Source organism: Nyctereutes procyonoides, unplaced genomic scaffold (genome assembly GCF_905146905.1).
Source record: "Nyctereutes procyonoides isolate TBG_1078 unplaced genomic scaffold, NYPRO_anot_genome, whole genome shotgun sequence".
Taxonomy (NCBI): domain Eukaryota; kingdom Metazoa; phylum Chordata; class Mammalia; order Carnivora; family Canidae; genus Nyctereutes; species Nyctereutes procyonoides.
This window is the reverse complement of record NW_026575146.1, coordinates 7,995,776-8,020,921: the sequence shown is the minus strand read 5'-3', so window position 1 is coordinate 8,020,921 and position 25,146 is coordinate 7,995,776. Positions and strand designations below refer to the sequence as shown.

Genomic DNA, 25,146 nt, shown 5'->3' with positions numbered 1-25,146 from the left:
TAAGGAATTGGAAGGCATGCTCCAAAGGATTAGCGCCGCTTATCCGTTGAATCGTAATCTGGCTGATACTGTTTTATTGTTTGGTATTGTTCTTAAGAAGTAGGAAATGTGCCAGTAGCTGCCTTGTATTTCATTCAGAAAATAGGAGTTGAATACTGTATACTGGGCACTATGGTTACAGAAGACACAGCAGGAACGGTAGACAAATCTTATCCTCAAGAAGCTTATATTCTAAAGAGAGAGGGGAATCTATTCTTTCTTCTTCTGGTTTCTCCTTTAGTTTTGTCACTATTTTTTTTTTAAACAAAACTTACATATATTTTTAAGTAATCTCTGCACCCAGCATGGGGCTCCAACTCAAAGCCCCGAGGTCAGGAGCCCCAGGTTCCACCGACCGAGCCAGCCAGGCGCCCCTAGCTTTGTCACTACCTAACGTATATTTCACTGACTTATCCAGTTTATGGTCTGTCACCTCCAATGTGATGTAAGGTTCAAACGACAGGAATTTTTGTGTTTCATTTTCATGAATATTATCACCTTTGTTTTTTTTTAATTTTTTTATAAATTAATTTTTATTGGTGTTCAATTTACCAACATACAGAATAACACCCAGTGCTCATCCCGTCAAGTGTCCCCCTCCGTGCCCGTCACCCACTCACCCCCACCACCCGCCCTCCTCCCCTTCCACCACCCCTAGTTCATTTCCCAGAGTTAGAAGTCTTTATGTTCTGTGTCCCTTTCTGATATCTCCCACACATTTCTTCTCCCTTCCCTTATATTCCCCTTCACTATTATTCATATTCCCCAAATGAATGAGAACATACACTGTTTGTCCTTCTCCGATTGACTTACTTCACTCAGCATAACACCCTCCAGTTCCATCCACGTTGAAGCAAATGGTGGGTATTTGTCGTTTCTAATGGCTGAGGAATATTCCATTGTATACATAAACCACATCTTCTTTATCCATTCATCTTTCGATGGACACCGAGGCTCCTTCCACAGTTTGGCTATTGTGGACATGGCTGCTAGAAACATCGGGGTGCAGGTGCCCCGGCGTTTCATTGCATCTGAATCTTTGGGGTAAATCCCTAACAGTGCAATTGCTGGGTCGTAGGGCAGGTCTATTTTTAATTCTTTGAAGAGAAAGTCTGACACATGGTAGGAACTCAGTTCATCTTTGTTGTAAGAATTGACAGATTAGAAATATGAGGCGTCCAAGTGATGTTCAGTGCAATGGAAAAATAAAAAGTGAAGGAAGATAGTGGGTCTTGGATTGTGGATTTTAAATCAGGTTGTTAGGAAAGACTTCACAGGAGCAAAGATCTGAAGGAGGTGAGGCAGTGAGCTTTACAGGTTCCTAGGAGAAGAACACAAGGAATAGTAAGTACCAAAAAAATACCAAAAGACAGAGTGACTGCAGCAAAATGAGCAAGGCATAGAGCTGTGGGAGATGTTAAGGTGGAGATAAAGGGCCAGAAAGTGGGATCATGCATCCAGTTTAAGGTCTTTGACTTTTGTTTCATGTGAGATGAGAGGCTGGCATCAAATTTTGTGCAAGAGAAAAGACGTGATCCCTCTTAGGTCTAAAAAAGGATCACTTTGGTTGCTGCACTGAGAAGAATCTGTAGGAGGTAAAGAACAGAAGCAGGGAGACCTGTTAGGTGGCTATTTCAGTAATTGTGGGAAAGACAGCAGCTTGGATCATGATAGTAGCAGTGTTGGTTGAGACCTGGTGCAAATAAAGCCAATCTGAGGGCAGCCCCGGTGGCGCAGCGGTTTAGCGCCGCCTGCAGCCCGGGGCGTGCTCTGGAGACCCTAGATCGAGTCCCACGTCAGGCTCTCTGCATGGAGCCTGCTTCTCCCTCTGCCTGTGTCTCTGCCTCTCTCTCTCTCTCTCTCTCTCTCTCTCTCTGCATCTCTATGAATAAAAAAAAAAAAAAAAAGAAAAAGAAAAAACTTAAAAAAAAAAAGCCAATCTGACAGATTGGGTATGGGGAATGAAGAGGCAAAGCGGATTATAGGTTATTGCCTTTAGCAAAGATAAGGGTGTAATCGCTATTTTGTGAATGGGGAAGACTATGGGAAGAGTAGAACTTGTGGGAAGATTTTAGACGCTCTGTTTTGAGCATGTTGTATTTTTCATGCTTATCGGAGTGGTTTAGGGATAAATATTTGCTATTCATTACAGCATAGATTGTATATAAGGAGCTGAGAATAGAGAAGTGGCCCCAATACTGAGCTGTGGTGCTTTCGATTGTTGAGGGTATAGGAAAACACAAAAGAGACAGAAGGTACAACCAATGAGGTAGGAGGACAATGGCCAGTGTCATATCTCAGAAGCCAAGTGAAGAAGGTACTTCCAGGAGGGTAGAGTGATCAATTTATCTGATGTTGCTGGTGAGTCAGGTAAAATGAAGACCGAGAAGTGACCATTGGAATTAGAAATATGGAGGTCATTGGTGGCCTTGACAAGTGGGTTTTGGTGAAGCGGTAGGGAGGAAACCCTGATTGGAGTGGATTCAAGAAAATCAGAGGAGTTAGAGACAGTTAATAAACTTTTAAAGGAAACTAACTCAGAGAAAAGGTGTAATATGTGGAAGGAAAGATGGAGTCAGGGGAGAATTGTTTTTATAAGATAGAAAGAAATCAAAGCATAGTCATATGCTAATAGGAATATGCTGGAGAGGGGCACCCCAATGGCCCAGTTGGTTAAGCATCTGACTCTTTGTTTTGGCTCAGGTCATGATTTCAGGTTCCTGAGATCAAGTCACATAGTGGGCTCCATGCTCATCCCAGAGTCACTTGTCCCTTTCCCTCTGCTCCTCCTGCTCTCTCTCTCTCTGGTATTAATAAATGAAATCGTAAAAAAAGAATAATAATAATAAATAAAAAAGAATATACTACTGGAAAGAAGGAAAAATAAATAGCATGAGATAGAAAAGAAGAGTTTAACCATTCCTGCTATAGGCAGGAAGAGATGAGACTTGGTATGCACATGGAGGACTTGGTTCCAGATGGGACCAGGGGCAGCTCTTCTGTGGCAGCAGAAGGGAAGACAAAATACGTGCACACAGAAGCAGCTGGTGGGCAGGTGGATCCTGGTGAGAACTTGTGGAAATTCTCTTCTGATTGTTTCTGCCCTGTCAACAAAAGAGGAAACAAGGTCATTAATGAGAAGGAGAATGGAAGAGGAGGCATCGGAGGTGAGGAGAGAGCACAGAATAGACTGTGGTAGGGAAACAGTTTATGGTTGTCGAGCAGCATGAAAGGCACTCCTGAAGGAAGAAGTCATGATTTTAAAGTGAGACCAGTTGGCTTGGTTTGTTGGTTGTAGCCATGTTCAGAGGCAGGAGTACACCCACAAATTAGGTGAATTATATTTAATTCTGGTTGATGTGATGTGGAAGAGAGAGGGATGCAAGGGGTTTGAAGTATATGGGAGAGGAAGAGACGATAGGCCGCGGAATGTAGACTGAGCGTGGTGGAAGAGAGGTGTGGGGAGTGAAGGACACCGGAAGGGTGTTTGGATCATTCTATGGTTAGGTCCTATTGAGGCTGAAGAATTGTTAGAATTGAGTAAGAGAAGAAAGAGTGAGCTTAAAAGACCAGACATGGGGTTTGGAGTAGCACACCTGAAATTGAGCGGGTGAGGTTGCAGTTGTTGATATAGACGGATCTAGAGCAAGACCCTCTAGGTGAAACACAATGCAAGCTATGTAACGGCATTTGAAGTTTTCTAGGAGCTTTAACCTTAAAAATAAGTGACATCACTTTTAATTTACTTTACTTATTAGCTCAATATATTTAAAAATATTATTTCAACAAGTAATGTAAAAGTTACGGAGATATTTTACTTTTTTTGTATGAAGTGTAAAAGCCAAGTACAAAAAATGTTTAGCGTTTTTGAGTCACATTTCAAGTGGTCAGTCGTTGTTTGTGTTTAGTGGCTATTATACTGCTGGGAGCATGTGAGCCCGGGAGGGAGTGATTGAGGGAGAATGGAAGACAAGATAGGCAGAGAACCCAGGCTAGGGGATTGGTAGACTCGTGTCCACCACTGATCTGCGCAGAGCTTATGCAGAGCTTTTAGAGTAATTAACAATCTAATAAACTTTTAACCTTTAAATTTAGTTTGTGCAATTACAATTTAACTTTCCTGAGATGTGCCCCAGTTTTTAACAAAGCCTAAATCTGGTGTGTGTGTTGGATACCTTAAGTGCTACATCTTTCTCTGCAAAGACAGAAGACACACTTCTTGTTTGTCCTGTAGCTTTTGCATTCTTTGTCCTAATGCTTTGCATGGCCTCTATATTAAGGCAGTCTCTAGTTTCAAGGTAAGAATTTCCTAGAAAAGAATCAGTGAATACAAATTTCTAACTTTTTTTTTTTTATAATTAGGTTCTTCGAAAACCCACTGGCTCAACTGGCATGGAATAGTAGTAATTAAAGGTGAACTATAATAGCTAATTGGACTAGAACTAAACACATAATTCCAGAAATATTTTTGAAAGCACTAGCTTCTAAACATTGCTGTGAGGCACCCTGGTCCTCCTCTAGGAGGTGGGTGATAGAGCACAGTGGTTAGGTGTCATCTTTGGAATTGGAAAAGCCTGGGATGTAATTACATCTCAGTAACTTCCTACCTGAGCTGTTAGCCTCAGCTTCATCATCTGTAAAATGCCTCCTGGGGTTCTGTTCAGGTAAAGCCCAGAGCCTCATGTGTGACAATACTCAGTGAGTAGGGTCTTAGTCTCTGTTCCTTTTCTACCTGTTACCAAAGATAGGTTTCTTAAACAACATCAGATCGTGTGAGCGTCTCATTTAAGACCTCTGGCTTCCCCCTATCTGTAAACACTCTTTTGCATCACTCACTGTCTGATGCCTGGCTCCTCCTCTGTCCTAATCTCCCGCAACTTACTCCTGCCTCCCCTGTGATTGCACTCCAGTTGTCAGATAAACAGTAGTCTATATCTGAGCTGTTTGATTTGATGATTCCTCAGGCTTTTTGAGACCAGTTCAGATGTCACCTCTGTGAATATGTCCCACCCACCCATTACCCCAGATGCTCCCTCCTCTGGTCCCCATAGCAGTTGGTACATCGCTCTGTTCAGAACTTATTACATTATTCTGTTTACCCAGCTAGACTGAATTCTGAGATGACTGATCCACTCATATACCCCTAGCACCTAACATGCTATTTTTATAAATTATTATTATTGATTCCCCAGTATAGGCTTTTTAAGATTTTATTTATTTATTTATTTATTTGAGAGAGAGAGAATGTGTGTGCACAAGCAGGGGGAGGGGGAGAAGGAGAGGGAGAGGCAGACTCCCTGGGATCCCAGGACCCTGGGATCAAGACCTGAGTCGAAAGCAGATACTTAACCATCTGAGCCACCCAGGTGCCCCGGGCTTACTTTTTTTTTTTTTTTTTTTAAGATTTATTTATTGGAACGCCTGGGTGGCTCAGTGGTGGTTGAGCATCTGCCTTTGGCTCAGGTTGTTATCCTGGGGTCCTGAGATCAAGTCCTGCGTCAGGCTCCCAGCATGGAGCCTGCTTTTCCCTCTGCCTATGTCCCTGCCTCCATCTCTGTGTCTCTCATGAATAAATAAATAAAATCTTAAAGAAAAAAGATTTGAGAGAGAGAGAAGAATATGTTAACAAGTTGGGGGGAGAGCGGCGGGGGGGCGGAGAGAAATCCTCAAGCAGTCTCCCTGCTGAGTGTGGAGCCCGAGGCAGGACTCAGTTTCAGGATCCTGAGATCATGACCTGAGTCGAAATCAAGAGTCAGATGCTTAACCGGCTGAGCCACCCAGATGCCCCTATAAATTAGGCTTGCTTTTAAAGAACAAATATTTTGTGCTGTAAATAAAGGGGGAATTACTTACATATGCAGTCTCTTTCCTTTGGAGTGTTTCTTTCTCTCAGTGCCTCACATCCCTTACCCCCACTACCAGGCCCAGTCTCAACCTGAAAAGCACTTTCCTGTTCAAGAAGCAGTTCAAATCTTTCTGAGAGCCTTTCCTGACTCTTGATGTAGAATCAGGCAAGCTTCTTGTATGTTTCCTCTGCACCCTGTGCTGTAGATTTTTGTAGAACCTAGGACCTATCCCCCTGAGTTATAATGAGCTGTTGAAAATGTCTGTCTCTAGGAGACCACTAGCACTGGATGGCAGGGACTGTGCCTTTCATGGATGCATCCCTGGCCCTAACTCATTGTATATCTCATTGAATAAATTTTGAATAAAGGAATTCAGGAGAATCGTTCTTTTAAACGGTTCGTATGCCAATGAAATATATGAAGAGATCCCATTACTGTGCTTTTCTTTTTTAGGTCCTTGTCATGTCATTGGCTTTATAATGTTGTAATCTTCCAGAAAGAAGGCCAAAGGTTGATCAAAGGAAACGTGGTGGAAACACCTGTATTTATTTTTTTAAATTCATTCTTTTACTAGACTCAGGTTAAAGTATGTTTGTTTTGTAAATGTTTTTACAGAAATCTGTTTATTACTTAGGAAAATATTGTATATATTTGAAAATATGTAAAAACAAAACGAAAAAAACAAATTTCTAAAACTCTTTTTCTTTTAGCTTGGGATGTGGTAATGTCATCCAGACTTTTCAGAGCCCTGGCCGGATCTCACTGTATTTTATCAAAAGTGTGTCAGTGCCAAAGACTTGTCCAGCGAACGTTAAAACCACTTAAGGAATTTAAGACTACGACATGCAACACCACAACAAGTCAAAACTTGGATTTGTTCTTTCCTGATACAGCAGCTGGTGGTTTGAATAAGTCCCAGGTCCTGGAAAGGAATCAGAAAATCTCAAATACAAGCATACTCTCTCCATTAAATGCTGTGCATTGCCAAGAAGAAAAAGTGCACCTTCCAACCAGGAAATCTTTTGGTACTCACAGGAAAGTGACTCACAGACCAAATCTATTAGGTTCTAAGTGGTTTATAAAAACATTAGAGCGGCATTACTCATCTATATCAACAGAAACACTTGTTCCTAAGCAAGACTTTCCGCAAATCAAGAGACCACTAAAGGCATCGAGGACCAGGCAGCCATCCAGGACCAACCTTCCAGTTCTGTCTGTCAATGAGGTAAAAACGTGTGGTGGTGGCAGTCTGTTTTATAATCATTGCTTGCACTGTAACTAGTATCCATGGCACCACAGCTGTACTGTGAACATTAAGAGGGCTGGCAACAAGATCTTTGAAGCCTAGTAGTAAAAGCCTGTAATATCCAAAGGGAATCAACATCCTTTTTTTTTTTAAGATTTATTTATTTGATTTGATTTATTTATTTACTTATTTATTTATTATTCTTTATTTGTGGCTCAGTGGTTTAGAGCCTGCCTTCAGCCCAGGGCATGATCCTGGAGTCCCAGGATCAAGTCCCACGTCGGGCTCCCTCCATGGAGCCTGCTTCTTCCCTCTGCCTGTGTCTCTGCCTTTCTCTCTCTCTCTGTCTCTCATGAATAAATAAATAAAATCTTAAAAAAAAGATTTATTTATTTGAGAGAGAGCATGCACATATGAGTAGGGGGAGGGGCAGAGAGAGAGGGAGAGAATCTCAGGCAGACTGCGTGGATGGTGAGTTCAGAGCCTCATGTGGGGCTCGATTCCAGGACTCTGAGATATCACATGAGCTGAAATCAAGAGTTGGATGCTTAACTGACAGCCACCCAGGTATCCCAGGGAATCGGCATCTTAGTTTTAAGAATTAAGAATATGTTTAAAGACAAAGTATAGGAAATTAAATACAAAAATAGGGCAGCCCGGTGGCTCAGCATTTTAGCGCCACCTTCAGCCCAGGGCATGATCCTGGAGACCCAGGATCAAGTCCCAGGTCAGCTCCCTGCATGGAGCCTGCTTCTCCCTCTGCCTATGTCTCTGTCTCTCTGTCTCTGTCTCTCTCTCTCTGTTTCTCTCATGAATAAATAAAATCTTTAAAAAAAATTAAATATAAAAATGTAGTTTGTGACAAGTTCCAGACTTAAGGAAACTGAGAAAGAAGACCAGTATTAAGTCCAGTGTTGGAGTAGTACCATAAAAACACCCAGTTAAAAAATTTCAAACTATAGAAATTCTTCATCAAATTAAAATAACCATTTTTTAGTAGCTCTGCAGACAGGTGAGTGCTCATTAGTCTGTGGTAACTGTATGGGATGGGTTAGTGAGATGACATGGGAAGTACACTCAGAAAACAGGGTTTTGCTTCTTTAGCCTTTGAGGTTTAAAGGGGGTTTTTTCATTCACTGTTAAGAAGTTTATGGGAGTTTCTCAGCTACAATTGCATTTGGCTTCTGAATGATCAGTACTATTTAAGATCAGGATTGAGCCCTTTGCTAATAACTTTTGTATCTTGCATAATACCTAGGACTCTGCCTTCTACTTAATAAACATTTGTTAAATTGGAAAAGAGGGAAGAGAGACAAGGGATTTTTGAGGTCCATGGTCATCAGCATTAACACTGGAAATATAAAATATTCAAAACTTGATCAGGCCTTCTGAATCTATCAGAAAACAGATTAAAATATCAGTCTTAAAATTTTAATTCTGAGGGTACCCTAAACGTGTAATTTGTGGGGTTTTTTCCTTACTGCATAGTTGACTTCCTTCAAAAAGGTCTTAAAGGCCTTCAGTATTGATCCTCAGGTTATGAAGTTAGGAGTTGATTCATGATTTTTAGTTTGGACTCTAGCTTTATTTGAATTCTTGTGTGGGGTCTCTGAACCTAGAGTAGAAATGAAGGAAGTGTTGCACGTGTGCTAGTCTTTTCCTTGTAGCTCCTGATTTTTTAATTGTATTGTTTAGCTTTGTGGTAGTTTGGGAAATTCAGCATTTAAGTGACAGATGATATTAGGTATAAAAACCTTAATTCGTGGCAAATCCAAGAAAGAGGAAGATCTGCTCCCTTTATTCTTTTGTTATATCTAACATCACAGAATAATCAAGTTTCTTAATGAAGAGGCTGATATAGTGGAGATACCACTTTTTTGTAGTTATTGGTCGTAAACTATCTCAGAGGCATTATTTCTTTGGGCTATCCTCAGACTTGGAGGCAATTTTTTTGAATTGTTTAGTTTTTTCTTTTTTAAGGGTTTCCCCCCCCCCCCGCCCTGTTTCCAGGAACGGGTTTGAGGTAGATTTTCAAAATTCAGTGTAGTTTTAAAGGAACCAACAATTGACACAAACAGAGAAGTAACTGGCTCCAAGTACCTGGTATGAATATTGAGTTCTGAGAAGCCCAATGATTAAAGAAAAAAAGGAAATTCTCCTGGGTTGTACATTTGTTGTTCTTTAACAGGAAAAAAAGAAAAGCATAACAATATTTTATGAGAAAATCATGATTTTGTATCATGGAATTTAAGGAGTCCTATTTCTTGAGTTCTTATATCAGAGAAATGTAACATGATAGATGTGACCTCAGTTGGAGTCTTGCAAAAACAGAAGCTGTGTTGTCACTGTAAAAGCACAAGGAAATCATAGAAAACTTAGGTTTGTGATGGCATTTTTAGAATGATTTCAGGTAATACAATTTTGGAACTTTTTTTTGGTTTGTTTATTTATTTTTTGTATTCTCTACACCAGCGTGGGGCTTGACCTATGACCCCGAGATCAAGAGTAGCATGCTTCCCACCAAGCCAGCCAGGTGCCCCATGGAACGTTATTTGTGATGATCTTACTTTTCGTAGGTGAGCATAGTCTTGAGATGTGACTGGATATTCTATCCCCAAGGCCAAAGACTGGCTTTTGTCTGGCCCAGATGGAGGGCATCATGGGGCTGACAAATTCTTTTTGGTGGTATAGCCCTATCTCCCCTTCTAGACTGAGACAAGAAGGACTCTGCTTTGTACCAGAGAGCGAATGTGCTTTCTCTTGTCCCATTCATGCTTCTGAACTGCCCCATTCATGCTTCTGAACTTGCCCCATTCATGCTTCTGAACTTGCCCTCTTCGTCTGCCACATAGCATGCTCTCAAATTGACTGAATGAGGTTAAGCACCCTCTCCACTGGAATCAAGTCTTTACCTGGTGTCATTTTGCAGAGATCATAACCTACTAAGATATTCAGCCCATGTGCCATTGGCTCATAGTTTATTCTGGCAGCAGCAGTGCTCCCTATTGGTATGTCCTGTCTCTCAGGAGGAACATGCTGGAGGATGACAGCCACTGCTCTGAGCAGCATGGAGGTGGGCACGAAAGGGAAGGTGCTGGGTGCCTGCTAATGATTTTCAGAGGATCACCACTGTATACTGTAAAGTTAACTAGTGGGTTGTTAATAGTTGTTTGTTTTGGGTTGGTTGTTTTTTTTTTCTTTTTTTGTGACTAGAATAAAAAGCATCAGAATGTATTACTGTGGTAGAGCTAAATACTATTTTGTGAATTTTCTGTACCAATTACTGGTATGTATGCACATATGCATATGTGTACTATGTATACAAAAGGCTTTCTCACCATGGAGTGTAGTCAAAAAACTTGAAAGCCGAAGCATTGTACTGCTAACATAAAATGTATTTGTGTTTTAAAACTTTATCTCTAATGTATACATAACAGGAAAAACATGCATTCTTTGACAGTACAGAAGTAACGTTGCAGTAATGCATTAAATTTCTTTAGTACTAGAATATGAATAAAAATAAACTTTCTTTTTCAAGAAAAGCATTCCATCAGAGTGTGTAATGTGCTAAAACAAGAATCATATATAGATTTCTAGCCCCATCTGCTGGAACATGTTTTCTGTGGCCAGAAAAATGAAACACATATTGAAACACAGGGGCTTTCTTGGCTTTGAGTTTGAGGGGTTTGTTTTTGTTTTTGTTTTTGTTTAACATTTTAAAATAGAAAGGCCTAAACGTAGATGTTAAATGCAGTAACTATTTTAGGTTAATTTGGCACATTTAAGAATGAGTTGTTAATCCTTATCCTAAACCCTGAAATTTGCACGCTCTCTGTCTATATATAGATATGTGATTCATTATAAAAATCCAGAAAAAGACATGTATGGAAACAAAAGCTTCTCACAGTGTGAGAATATAATAGGGAAACAATGTGACTAGAACACATTCCATGGGCCCATCTTTCCCTTTACCATATAGATTGAGTACAGTCCTGAAATTTAAAGGATATAAAACTTAGAAAAGAGCTAGCAAACTGAAAAACTTAGTGAATCATTTATTAATAGAAGCAGCCACAACTTAAAGAGAGACTGAGATCCAAGGTGCTTCAGGAGGTAAGCGGTAATGGGTATCAAGGAAGGCCACAGTGGGCAGGAGGGAAGTAGTGTGGCAAACCATGTAAGCTGTGTGACACTGGCTGGAACTTTGAGCCAAACCAAACAGGAGACAGAGAGGGAAAGGTGACAATCTTCAGAAAGTCTGCAAAAATCCTTGGAATGGCTAAGTAAAAACAGATTGTGTTTCAAGATTTATTTTTAATCTCTTTGGAATCAATATACTTTCTCATGGAAGCAGCGACTGCTTTGTCCCATCCTTGAGCATGCGCAGTAATATACCTTTTTAGCATGGATGGGTCTGGTTGGTGACAAATGATGTTAAGGCAGGCAGGGGACAGTAGGGAAGGGGAGGGACTGGGTTGACTGGAGAACTAGACACACACACACCCCAATCTTAGTTGATCATTGCCAGATATTCCACTTGATCAGAAGTTGGTGGAAATCTGGGTTTTGTGTGAAATTTTAATTCGTTGTTGATGAACAATTCAAATCTTCAAAACAATGGATGGGGGATCCCTGGGTGGCGCAGCGGTTTGGCGCCTGCCTTTGGCCCAGGGCGCGATCCTGGAGACCCGGGATCGAATCCCACGTCGGGCTCCCGGTGCATGGAGCCTGCTTCTCCCTCTGCCTATGTCTCTGCCTCTCTCTCTCTGTATGACTATCATAAATAAATAAAAATTAAAAAAAAAAAAAAAAAAAAAAACAATGGATGGGTCAGCTCTTGAGTTGGTTAGTTCTCTGAGCTGCCAGTCTACGATTCTGATTCTAGAGACAATCAGCCTCTGCCATTTTCAGTACAGTTCTAGAAAGATCCTCTACTAGAATAGTTCTGGGACTGGGGCCCCTTATCTCATCTCTCTTTTTTAATTTTTTAAAAAAAAATTTAAGTAGCCTTCACACATAGTGTGGAACCCAGTGCAGGGCTTGAACTCACAACTCTGAGATCAAGACCTGAGCTGAGGGACGCCTGGGGTAGCTCTGCAGTTGAGCATCTGCCTTCAGCTCAAGGCATGATCCTGGGTCCAGGGATCGAGTCCACATCAGATTCTCTGTGAGGAGTCTGCTTCTCCCTCTGTCTGTATCTCTGCCTCTCTGTGTGTCTCTCATGAATAAATAAATAAAATCTTTAAAAAAAAAAAAAAAAGATATGCCTGGGTGGCTCAGCCGTTGACTGTCTGCCTTCAGCTCAGGGCATGATCCCAGGGTCCTGGATCGAGTCCCATGTTGGGCTCCCTGCAAGGAGCCTGCTTCTCTCTCTGCCTGTGTCTCTGCCTCTCTCTCTCTCTCTCTCTCTCTCTCTCTCTCTCTCTCTCTCTCTCTCTGTGTGTGTGTGTCTCATGAATAAATAAATAAAATCTTTAAAGGAAAAAGAAGACCTAAGCTGAGATCAAGAGTTGGACACTCAACCGACTGAGCCACCTGGGCACCCCTCTCCTCATCTCTTGCCTTTTTGTGCCCCCTGCCCTTCTCCTTCCAGCCCAGACTAAAGCGTGTCAGGTGTAGTAGTCACAGAAGTAATTCTGACATCCAACCTAATTGACTGATTTTTCTTGGCAAGCTTCGATAAATTGGGTCTCCTGCAGAGCCGAGCCCACCCACTGTGGCCTTCCCTGATGCCTGTTACCAGGATTCCTCTCTTTGATCTGGCTTAATCACATGTCCTATCAGCTCTTTCTAACACCATGGAGCCTTGAACAGATAACTGCTAGCAGTTCTAAACCTGGAGCATGTAATTGATGCCTTTGTAATCTATACCATGTATACTCTGGCTCTACGGATCCATTTGATTTGTGTATCAGTATGTTCTTACCCTTCATGGTGACTCTGGGAATCAGCTTATCAGCCTACCTGATAATAGAAGGGGTGCTACATCCATTTATCCTCACATTTCAACGACAATTTCTGCATCTGACTTTCTTTTCTTTATCCCCTCACAATTAAGTTAAAATCATTTTGCTGATGAATGGATATTTGATTGATTTTAGGCTTTTTGGTTTGTGTGTATTTTCAGGTCCTCTGTTTATTACTCTGCTACTTTTTAAACCACACATTAAAACAGCGTAACAGACTAAGGAAAAGGCAAAGCAGGGTTAGGCCATTTCTTTGAGATAGGACCAGGAGTTAGGTAACAAATGTGGGATACAGGAAGGAATAAATATACTACTTTTTGAAATTTTGTACTAGGCACGTAACACAAAGGGAAAGAGTTCAATGCTGAGATGAAGAACTCTTAGGAGGAAATTTTGAATCAGTGACTCATAAACCTCTTTTAACCAGTGATGGGCAAAAGCAGCATATATATCAAATGAGTATAGAATCATTCATGTCCTGATCAGAAATATAAAATGATGACCATATGAAAATTCAGATGTAAATTACTAGATAAACTTTTTCACCTCCCATAAATTTTGATGGTTTAAACATACCTGTACATGCAACAGAAATCACTATAATCTAACAAATAGGGATCCCTGGGTGGCGCAGCGGTTTGGCGCCTGCCTTTGGCCCAGGGCGCGATCCTGGAGACCCGGGATCGAATCCCACGTCAGGCTCCCGGTGCATGGAGCCTGCTTCTCCCTCTGCCTGTGTCTCTGCCTGTGTCTCTGCCTCTCTCTCTCTCTCTGTATGACTATCGTAAATAAATAAAAAAAAAAAATTATAATCTAACAAATAATTGATCATTTATGCTAGCCATGATTTTGAGCAGCTGACATCAGCTTGTTTCAACTTCACAACTCTGTAATAGGCATTTTGTCATTCTGATTTTTTAAAAAATACTATTCAGATTCTGTGCTGAACTCATGAAGCCTTTGCCAATAGCTTTTAATCTTAATTGACTTCATCCCCTAGTGAGAAACATATTTTCCGTTATACATACTTAGACGCACATAAGTGACCAAAAAAACTTCATAAAATAACATTTAGCTTTACTCTGAATAATGGACTGTAACATTTTCTATTTTATTGTATTTAATTTTTTTAAAAGCTGGTTTGAGCCACCTAAATCGGTAGCAGGAACTCACTGATGGGCTGTGACTTACAATGTGACAGAAGCACTGTGTTGTGCCATGTTCTGTACTATATAGACATACATAGCACAGATGTACATGTGTGTACACAGGCAAGATAACATGCACTAATGAAACTGGGACACATTCTCAGATAAACAACTTTTTATTTAATATTAACCAGAGTAAAAGTTCTGTGCTTCCTTTATAGATTTGAAATAATCTCTGCTGTAGAAGGCTAGTGACAAATTAGATGATCTCTAATAATTATGTTGCTGTGAAAAAGTCCTGGAAGCAAAAGGTTTGGAGAGACTGTAAATATCATTCCACCCTGGGCCATATGATGCCTTAATCCTCTCCATATCTTTTGTTCAATCTGTGCTTGCAACACTACCAATGGGGGGAGCAGCTCTCTTTTCTGGTTAGCCCATTATATCTTTTTGGTGGCTGGCAAGAGAAAGTCCTTTCACAGATTGGGCTGAAATCTGTCTCCCTATACCTTCTTTCTCTTCACCCTTATGGAACCTCTTGTATGAACTTTTGAGATGTCTATTGAAAACTCTCAAGTGCTTGCTTTGCAAAATGGAGTCCTGGAAGATGATAGCCATCACAGACATTTTAACCTCTTGGTAACCCATGTCATGCTAATCTCGCCAACACAGGACCTGATGCACTGCACAGCATTTGCAACTGCAGATGAATATCATCTTGGGACTCTCTCTCAAGATCTGACCTCCCGTGGATATGTTGAAGTAACAAGCTTGCCTAGAGGTACATCTTGAACCTGGGGCCAAGTATGTTAAAATGAATGAGAAAATAATTTTCCTCTGATATACCTTAAATATGCATTTGTTTACATTTCATTTTCTTTTTAAAAGATTATATCAAGGGCGCCTGGGTGGTGCCCTTAGTTAAGCATCCAACTCTTGATTTTTGACCTAGGTGATTATCAGGGTCATGAGATCAAGCCCAGGTCATCGGGCTCTGTGTTCATCAGGGAGTCTGCTTGGGACTGTCTCCCTCTCCCTCCGCCCCTCCCCCTGCACTCTCATGCTGTCTCTCTTTGTGTCTCTCTCTAAACTAAATCTTTTTAAAAAATAAAAGATTATCACAAAAATGTTGAGTCTCTTTATACAAATGGCAAAGATAAAAAATTAAAATGTATTTACAGAGAACTTAGTTCACAGATTAAAATCAGTATGATTTATTAAGCTTTATTTGTAGGATCACTGTGACTTGGGATGATCAAAGTCTGTGACACTTCATTTCTATTGCATTAAAAAGTTGTTTCAGTATTATAGAAGAACCATGCAATTGACAGAAATATGGGGGAGAGCCTTTAAAGAAAAATTTACCAGTACAATCTGATACTTTAAAACTAAGAAAATGAACTAAAAGAGAACTACAAAGAATATTTAAAAAGAGAATTAAAATAAAAAGAGGACTTTAGGATAATATCAGGAAGGATTCTTGGGGAAAAAAACCCTATTTTTATTAAAAGATAAGTAACTTGGAGCACTCTGATGGAAATTCATGAATTTACCACAAGGTAGCAAAAATAGCAGGTTGAAAACCTCCCTGCTACATAGAAAATTCTTCAAAGAGTCATTGACCCCATGAGAAACTCTTGAAATGTCATTGTGCTCTTTCAGCCTCAGGGATCGAAACAGACTTTTTGTGCTGTTTGATGGCAGAAACAAACATAAATTAACTGAGAAAAACAGTTATATCCAGAACTCTGAGGATAAAAAATTTCCCAGGTATATCCTTGGCTGATTCCAAGGGCTGTCAGCAGGGTGACCCTGGTACCCTGGGCTAGCTTCTAGCACCAGTCCCTCAGCCCTGGCAGGTCTTTTCTATTTTATTTACATTGCTCTTGGCTACATGGGTGAACTTTGCCCTCTGTAGGATGTAGTGCCTAAGGAAGTTAGAACTCACCCAAAAATGGTAGTTTAGAATTTGGTCTTTATCTGAACACCCTGTACCCCAACCTCTATTAGAAACTTGAAGTTTTGTTGGTCCTACTTTTTGGTTAAGAAATTACATATAATTTTTTGCATATTAATATTAGTATATGTATTGATATATTCATGTATGTTTATAATTTGTAGAATATTTACATACTTATAACAAATATTAACGATGCTTATATAGAAAGCAACTACTCATTGATAAATATATGTATATAATATGTATATTTAATAATATCTGAAAGGTTAAAATATTAAAATAGTTATGGGTGGCTACTGTGGTAGTTCTCATGATTAATTGAACTCAGATATGTTTTGAAATGGTCAATATCTTCATTTCTGTGTATTTTCTCTCTATAATTTAAAATTCAAAAAATAAATAAAAAAATAAAATAAAATTCATCAAAATGAGTTGTTTTGTAATACTATATTTTTAATAAAATGGTATTTAAAAGAAGAGAATTTTGTAGATAATTTAAGTCTTGAATCTTAGTTGTATTAAAACTAAGACTTTTAATAATTATTAACTGGACTAGTGACTACTGAATGAAAATGAGTGTCAGTGAGTAGTTTTAAATAGTACTAATAATAGTGTCACAGGTGTTTCAGTGTTTCGTGAAAGTAATTTCTTATAGTCTTTTCATTTTCAAATGTCAAATACTTTCAGAAACCTAAAATTGGATAGAATCTTACCGAACACTCAATGGTATATGAAGGAATGATCATAGATACGTTATTAAAAGTTCATAGGTGACTCCTAAACCTTGTATCAGTTTCTGATTGTAGCTTTTCACTCATTTATTTTAAATCACAGATGCAGCAAATATTTTGGTGATGGGTGTGGAGCACTCGGCAAAAGAAGGCGATCCTGGAACAATATTCTTCTTCAGGTAGGACAAGTGAGCAACCCTTACTGGGAAATGGCCTGCTGTCCGATAATGTGGTCTTTTTTTTTTTTCCTCTCCGAGTGGTAGAACTACAGACGGTTTGTTTATTTTTGTCTTTCTGCATTTTGCACATTTTCTACATTGTAATATTTTTTTCCTTTTTCAAATTTTCATTTAAATTCTAGTTAGTTAACATATAGTATAATACTGGTTTGAGGGGTAGAATTTGGTGATTCCTCACTTATAACACCCAGTGCTCATCATAACAGGTGCCCTCCTTAATGCCCATCACCCATCTAGCCCATCCCTCACCCACCTCCCATCAACTCTCCATTTCTTCTCTGTGGTAAAGACTCTCTTATGGTTTGTTTCCATCTCTCTCTCTTTTTCTTTCCCCTTTTCCCATATGTTCATCTGTTTTGTTTCTTAAATTCCACATATGAATGAGCTCATTTGGTTTGTCTTTCTTTGGCTCACCTATTCCACTTAACATAGTACACTCTGGCTCTATTCACATAGATGCAAATAGCAAGATTTCATTCTTTTGATGGCTGAATTATATATATATATATATATATATACACATATATATTAAGTTATATATATATATTATATATATACTCATTATATATCTATATATCCTACATTGTATACATACCACGTCTTCTTTATCCATTCATCTGTCAGTGGACATCTGGGCTATTTCCATAGTTTGGCTATTGTTGATAATGCTACTATAAATATCGGGGTGCGTGTGTCCCTTCAAATCTGTATTTTTGTGTCCTTTGGGTAAATACCTAGTAGTGCAATTGCTGGATCGTAAGGTAGTTCCATTTTTAACTTTTTTAAGAAACTTTGTTCTGTTCTCCAGAATGGCTGCACCAGTTTGCATTCCCACCAACAGTGTAAGAGGATTCCCCTTTCTCCACATCTTTGCGAACATCTGTTGTTTTCTGTGTTGCTAATTTTATCCATCCCGACAGGTGTGAAGTGGTATCTCCTCATGATTTTGATTTGTATTTCTCTGATGATGAGTGATGTTGAGCATCCTTTCATGTGCCTGTTAGCCATATGTGTGTCTTCTTTGGAAAAAATGTCTGTTCGTGTCTTCTACCCATGCCTTAACTGGATTATTTGGGTGTTGAGTTTGAAAAGTTTTTTATAGACTTTGAGTACTAGCTCTTTATCAGATATGTCATTTGCAAATATGTTCTCCCATTCTGTAGGCTGCCTTTTAGTTTTGTTGATTGTTTCCTTCACTGTGCAGAAGCTTTTTATCTTAATGAAGTCCTAATAGTTTATTTTTGCTTTTTTTTCCCCTCACCTCTGGTGACATGTCTAGTAAGAAGTTCTATGGCCAAGGTCACAGAGGTTGATGATTTCCTATTTCACACTTAGGTCTTTCATCCATTTTGAGTTTATATTTGTGTCTGGTGTAAGACAGTGGTCCAGTTTCATTCTTCTGTATGTGGCTGTCCAGATAACATGATCTTTAAACTTTAAGGTGCACTTTCTCCGTTAATAGTAAATGTGTTCAAAACTTACTGTGATTTAAATTTCTCCTTAGATTCTTATTTGATCTGGGAGATTTTGTCAATTTTAGGAATTTTCTGGTAAATCCTCTTATAAAACAATTTTTAAAATAAATAATTTTTCCATGGCTTGTCTTTACAAGTCTGGAGTTTTGTTTACTGAGAGTAGGTAAAGTATCCTATTTTTCATCTGCAGTGCTCCTTATCAGACTCATGTTCCCACCCCTCTGTCTTTTCTTCCTTTTTTTTCTCCTTCTGTAGCATCTTTGCTATAATTTCAGACCACCTTACCCCTCCAGAGACTTCAGACTAGAACCTTGAGTCACATATACTTAATCCTTTTATTTAAAGGTTGTTTTAATACCAGATACTCCCGAGTAGCTGATTGAGAATGATTATGATAACAGAAACCACTTAAAATAATTTTGTTTGTCCTCACAGCTCTTAAGGAGCTGGGGAAACTCAGTGTGAGAGAGATTTTTTTCTTTTCTTTCTTTTTTTTTTTAATGTGAGAGAGATTCAGGGAATTAACCACAGTCATGGGACTATTCTGTGGCAGAAGGGAAACACATAGAATGTCTGGAAGAACTCAAACTTTGATAAAATGTTTGTGATACCATTTTGTGTAGTTGATGATAACTGGCAGCTCCAGCTTGCTTCCCATCAGTGCCTTACCTTCTTTTGACATAACTTTGGAGATAATCAAGAGTTCAACATTCAGCCCAAGTAGAATAGCTTTAGAATAGCATCCCCTTGAAATTTGGATTTCTGAGGGCCTCTATATTAGCACCATCCAGTAGAAACACTAGGCAAGCCTCATATGTAATGATACATTTTCTAATAGCCACATTTTTAAAAGTTAGAAAAAAAGATTTGAATTTGAACACGAATTGTATTATATGTTGCCTGAAAATAGTTTTAATAATGTGTTCTATTTAACCAACATATCTACAATGCTCTCATTTCAACATGTGATCAGTCAATATAATTAATGAGATTTTTACACTGTTCTTTTCATACTAAGTCTTTGAAACTCAGTGCATGTTTTACATTTCCAGCATTACTTGGTGTGTACCAGGCACATTTCAAGTGCTCCACAGCCCACATGGTCTCTGAGTGCCACACTGCATAGCACAGCTCCCTGAAGGGAGAGGGATATGATCCCCAGATTTCTCATCTGCCTAGAAGTGATAGTCTGAACGAAGAATACTCCACCTGTGGCTTAAGATACCAATCACATCTACATCATAGATCCTACACTGGCTGGTTGCCCAGCTTGCTTTCTGGTCCCCCTGCCTGTCCACTCACCCCTCTGCCAGTCTGCTTGCCTGTATATAAACAGGATCATTTTTCAGTAGGTGCTTTGGATCACTCCACTTTCCTTCTTAAAATTCTGTGGAATTGGACTAAACTCCTTGTCACTGTCTCTCTGGTCTGATTGCCTCCTGCTTGCCCGCATCCACAGCCTTGCAGACAACTAGCTATCTATTCTGAGATGTTGTCGTGCTCCTCATACCTCCTCACGGAGCCAGAGTATTTCCTCTGCTGTATTGCCGCTTCCCATTGTCTCATTTGGCTCGTCCTGCTCGTCCTGTGAGAACTGTGTCCCTCCCATGGACATCCCAGAGTACAAGCTGCATAACTCCCAGAGCACCAACCACGCCACACTACAATTAGAGGTCTGTCAGTCTTTTCTAAATTGGCAATTCCTTGAGGATAGGAACTAGACCATACTCATCTTTGTATTTGATGCAACACAGAGATCCACACATATACTAAGCACGGTGCTTAAGAAACATTTAAATAACGGTCGGGGACCACAGAATTTTACCTTCTCCTTCATTTCCACCTTTCCTTCCTCCAGTGCAATAACTCAGAGCCATAACTTCTCTCTCTCTTTTCCTCTCTCTCTCTCATTTTTTTTTTATTTACCACCAAAAACAGTTCACCATGTCAAACTTTAGGAATCAAAACAAGTTCATTCTAGTTTTTAGACCCTATATTCTTTCAAAGCCAGAAATAGATGGCCTCATTGTACTGCTCCAAGCACTGTAAGGATGGGTGGCATTTTTCCATGGGTGCTTTTAGCCATCTTTGGCTTTAATTTATCTCAGTCTTTTTATTCCACAACTATTAAAAGCATGATCCTTTATTCTTTTCCTATAGCAGAATCTGCCTAATGACAGCTAAGACGGGTCCCAAAATTTTCCTTATTCTGTACATCAGAATTGAACCAGGTATGAAACAGTCTAGATACATGAAGTTATATAGTATTACAATAATATTTATTCTGCAAACCATGTGAGAAGTCATGAATTTGGGGGAGCTCAGGTTTTATCAAGAGTTCAATAATAGCTCTTGTTTTAGCAAATCCATCTAGGAACCATAATGTCAAATAAGTAATAAATCACATTTTTAAAAATTGCCTTCTGGATATATTGTAGAAGTTACCTAAGCATGGCTTTATGTATGGCCCTAAAGAATATATTCCAGCATTAACTTAGTTGATTATTTTATTCTTTTAAATCAGAGAAGGAGCTGCTGTGTTCTGGAATGTGAAAGACAAGACTGTAAGTATATATAAAGTATAAAAATATAAAAATTTAGTTTTCTGAGAAAAAAAATTGTTAATTATCACTCAATAATCAAACCACTAGAAGATAAATTAGCAGATAATTCACAACTTATTTGCTCTGCATTATGTGTCATCATTTATCCTAGCATTTTTATCTTCTAAAGTGATTGTATTTTGGCTTACAAGTTTCTTCCATTTTTTTATCCCCTGGACTTTGTGAGAAAGTCTAATTTGTGAGAATCAGAACAATCCTAGCTACACTGCAGAGAGAAAGACGTATACTTTGTACATAATAATCTAAAAAATGAAATACAATTCAGTGGAAGCTGGCTGCACTACATCTTATTTTAAATCAAGTTTTCGGGGAGCCCGGGTGGCTGAGCGGTTTAGCGCCACCTTCAGCCCAGGGTGTGATCATGGAGACCCGGGATCAAGTCCCATGTCGGCCTCCCTGCATGAAGCCTGCTTCTCCCTCTGCCTGTGTCTGTGCCTTTCTCGCTCTCTCTCTCTCTCTCTCTGTTCTCTCATGAATAAATAAATAAAATCTTTTAAAAATAAAGTTTTCTAGAACCTACTCATGCACAGGAAATAATTTCTTTGTTATCTCAATCACAGTTTGTTACTACTATTACAGTCTTTTTAGAGACAGTTTGGTAATACACATAAAAGCTTTATATTTAACTCAGCAAAGTTTTTACATCTTGAAAATTATCTAAAGGGAATAATCACAGTTATGTGTGATAAATGATGTACAGATATGTCCATCAGTGTACTACTTACTGTGGTCAAATTAGAAATAACCAAAATATGTAATAGGCAGTTTATTAAATATCTCCATAGGATATACTACAGTTCTTAAAAATCATGTAGAAAAATATCTATTCCTAGGAAATTGCCTAAATTAAAAGAGCAGATTATAAAATATAACCATTATAATGCCAGAGCTGGTGAAAAAACATGCCTCATACAATCCCAGTTTTACTAAAAGGTAATATACCTTCCCTACACACACACACACACACACACACACACACACACACACGTACACATGACAATGGTAGGGTGGGGTTTTCCTGAAGAAAAAACAAATATAAATGACTAATAAATATAAGAAAAATTGGCTGTTTGAAGTGGCAGAGATATAAAAAGCTGATAATACCCAATATTTTTTAAGAATGCTCTCCTAAATATTTGGATTCTAAAACTGGAAAAAAATGTTGCTAAGAGTTTAGCAACATTTATCAAAATTGTAAGTGTGCATGTCTTTTGATCTAGCAGTTCCTAAGGAAATAGCCCCATAAGACCATGAAGATACACACATAAAAATAGTACATTTGTGCCCTTGTAGCAGTAGAGAGTAGAAATAATCTGTGGGTGGACATTGAAGAAGATTAAATAAATCATTTCTGTATTAAGAGAATATCACTGAAAATGTTTACATGCACAGTATGATCTCATGTTCTATAAAAAGCAAATATATATACCCATTTTAAAAAAATAATATCTGGAAGGATATGCAGCAAATTTAGTGAGGGTTACCTTTGGGAGTTAAGAATTCAGGAAAGCAGAGAGACTGTCACTTTTCTGTACCTTTATGTAGTTTACATTTTTACAGGTATGTAACTTACATATTTTTTTAAAGATTTAAAGGATACAAACCATGATGTTAATTAGTTGGTTTTCCTTAGGTTCTGGAATAAGATAATTTTAATTTTTTTCCTTTTGTTAATCTGTGTTTTCTAAGTATAAAAACAATATATTATCTTGATGAATTTAATATCACAAAGAATTTGCCTTTTCCTTAAAAACTAAACAGAAGACCTTCGCTCAGTGGCAGGATCGTAGCCAATGAGGTTTCTCTGAGGCACAAGTATTGTTAATTAAAAACTAAACAGAAGAAACGTCATCTGATGTGATGAAAAATATTATAAGCATTTAACACTGTACCATAGTTTTGTACTGAGAGTCAGGTATAATTTCGGGTTGTCTTCCTTCTTTCCTAGATGAAGCATGTGATGCAGGTCTTAGAAAAGCATGAAATCCAGCCCTATGAAATCGCGCTGGTGCACTGGGAAAATGAAGAGCTTACCTACATAAAGACAGAGTAAGCATTTTATCGAGTTTACGAAAAGGGCACTTGGTATAACTTGGAGGTGATAAACAACTTATGTGTCTGGAGACTGACTTTAAGAAAAAGGTTATTGGTGCAAATATAAAGCCTAAACTATATAATAAATATTAGTAGGTAAACATGATGGTTTGCACTTATTAGGCTACCCATAAATTAAAACAAGTAGATAGTTTAATCCCAAAATGATTGAGTGTCCTAAGCAACCTAAATCAGTAAAATGCTCTGCCTTCATCAAAATGAACCTGTCAAGTTACTATAGTAAAGGTTTCTCATAAGTAAGTCTGTTTTTTCCCTGTTGATTTTTGAGTACAGATTAGGGTGTGATCTAAGAAATGGGGATGCCTGCAGGAAGTGGGGGCCTCACAGCATTCTCAGTGAAGGTGCATGGGTAGGCAGCATACCAGCTGACTTTCTTGTCTCAGCAGGCAGGGAGAGATGAGGAGACATGTCAGGGTGGAGAGAAGGCAGTGTGATCAAAACTGCAATGCCTTTTTCTTCGGGGAGTGACCTAGTGGAACATGGAAAAAGAATTCTTTGTATTAAGAATGGAAGAAAGGAAGTGATGAAAGCAGAGCTTTAGGAAAATCTGGAAGAGACACCAGCTGTAGACAGACAAGATGGGATCAGAGCTAAATAATAACAGCCAACAAAGATAAACCACTCACCCTGCACCAGGCACTGTTCTAGGTGCTTACCAGGCATCCTTTCGTTTAGTCCTGACAAAAAACCCTGCAAATGGCATTAGCCAGCTTTTGGACAAGGTTTGGAGATGTTTCGTCCTGCCCTGGGCACCTGACTAGTGCGTGAGGGCCTGGGCCCAGAGTGTATATACTTGAAAGTCAGGTTGTGAACCTGAGAGACACAACAGAGGAAGAGCTAATAGAATGTTATTCATTTTCTTATTAAGCCCTCGGCCTTGTGGTTGTTTCCCCTGAACTTCCCTTCTGTACTCTACATCCAGATTAGACTGTTCCTGGGCACTTACAGACACACACACAGGCATGCTCACTTATTACCTCATAGTCTGTGGAGGGGTAAAGTCCCCACCTGAGATTTCTTTGGATCCCGGATCCCATATTTGGTTTTGTCAAAAAGCCCATCACAGCTGCCACCACTGTGGCTGTTACGTGAGTCCTGCCAATGATTCCAGCTGTTTGCTGACTCCAGCAGTTCTGTGATGTTGGCTGGGCTCCTTCATTAAAGCATCCTGTCAACTCTGCTCTTTCTCCTCTTTTCTTCTTCCTTCCACCTGAGGTTGTCAGCACATTGTACCTCACTGCTCTCCATTGGGCCTCCTGGTCCACAGCTTTGCCCCTCTCCTGCTTCAATCTTCCATACGGTTTACCCTATATTTTTCCTATTTGCTTTTGACATTTCTATTTCCAAATTCCCAGTCCTCCCAAAGCCCTTACATGTGCACTTCACTTTTTTTTACCGCTTCCCCACCTCCCTCCCTGTTTCTACCGTGTCATTGTGGCTTTAGGTCACATTGTATAGATAGCTTTATATTCACCATGTGATCAGTTAGCAATTTACTGTGATCATGTTCCTTTTCTAACAAAATATCAAAACATGCTTATTAATTTTTGCCATGTGGATTTGCTATAAGTGAACCATTCCCCTGTTGAGCATTTAGTTTCTTTCTTAATTTTTTACTGTTAAGCATTTGACTGTCAAAAAATTTTTCCCACACAGATCTTTCTTTGCATCTCTAATTATTTCCTTAGGATAAATTCCTAGATGTGGAATTACTTGGATCAAAGGGTATAAGAACGTTTATTTTTTTTATTTTTTAT

At 39.1% G+C, this 25,146-nt stretch overlaps 1 protein-coding gene and 1 pseudogene across 5 annotated transcripts in view; both read left to right on the top strand.

Annotated features, from left to right (window-relative positions):
* The window catches only part of RMND1 (required for meiotic nuclear division 1 homolog), a 50,944-nt gene that overhangs the window by 362 nt on the left and 25,436 nt on the right, over window positions 1-25,146 (top strand). For 2 of the 5 annotated variants that reach the window (XR_008662507.1, XM_055310044.1), the window contains exons 1-6: window positions 1,966-4,337; window positions 6,596-7,110; window positions 14,918-15,026; window positions 17,040-17,115; window positions 21,175-21,214; window positions 23,223-23,323. Coding sequence is in view for 4 of the 5 variants with exons in the window: in XM_055310044.1 (XP_055166019.1) it covers window positions 6,610-7,110; window positions 14,918-15,026; window positions 17,040-17,115; window positions 21,175-21,214; window positions 23,223-23,323 (827 nt within the window). In the remaining variant the exon portion in view is untranslated. Of the gene's footprint in view, window positions 1-1,965; window positions 4,338-4,388; window positions 4,453-4,580; window positions 4,704-6,595; window positions 7,111-14,917; window positions 15,027-17,039; window positions 17,116-21,174; window positions 21,215-23,222; window positions 23,324-25,146 lie in introns of those variants that run through there. The other 3 variants (XM_055310047.1, XM_055310046.1, XM_055310045.1) reach the window with 3 other exon arrangements.
* Window positions 23,039-23,163, top strand: LOC129501133 (U4 spliceosomal RNA; annotated as a pseudogene).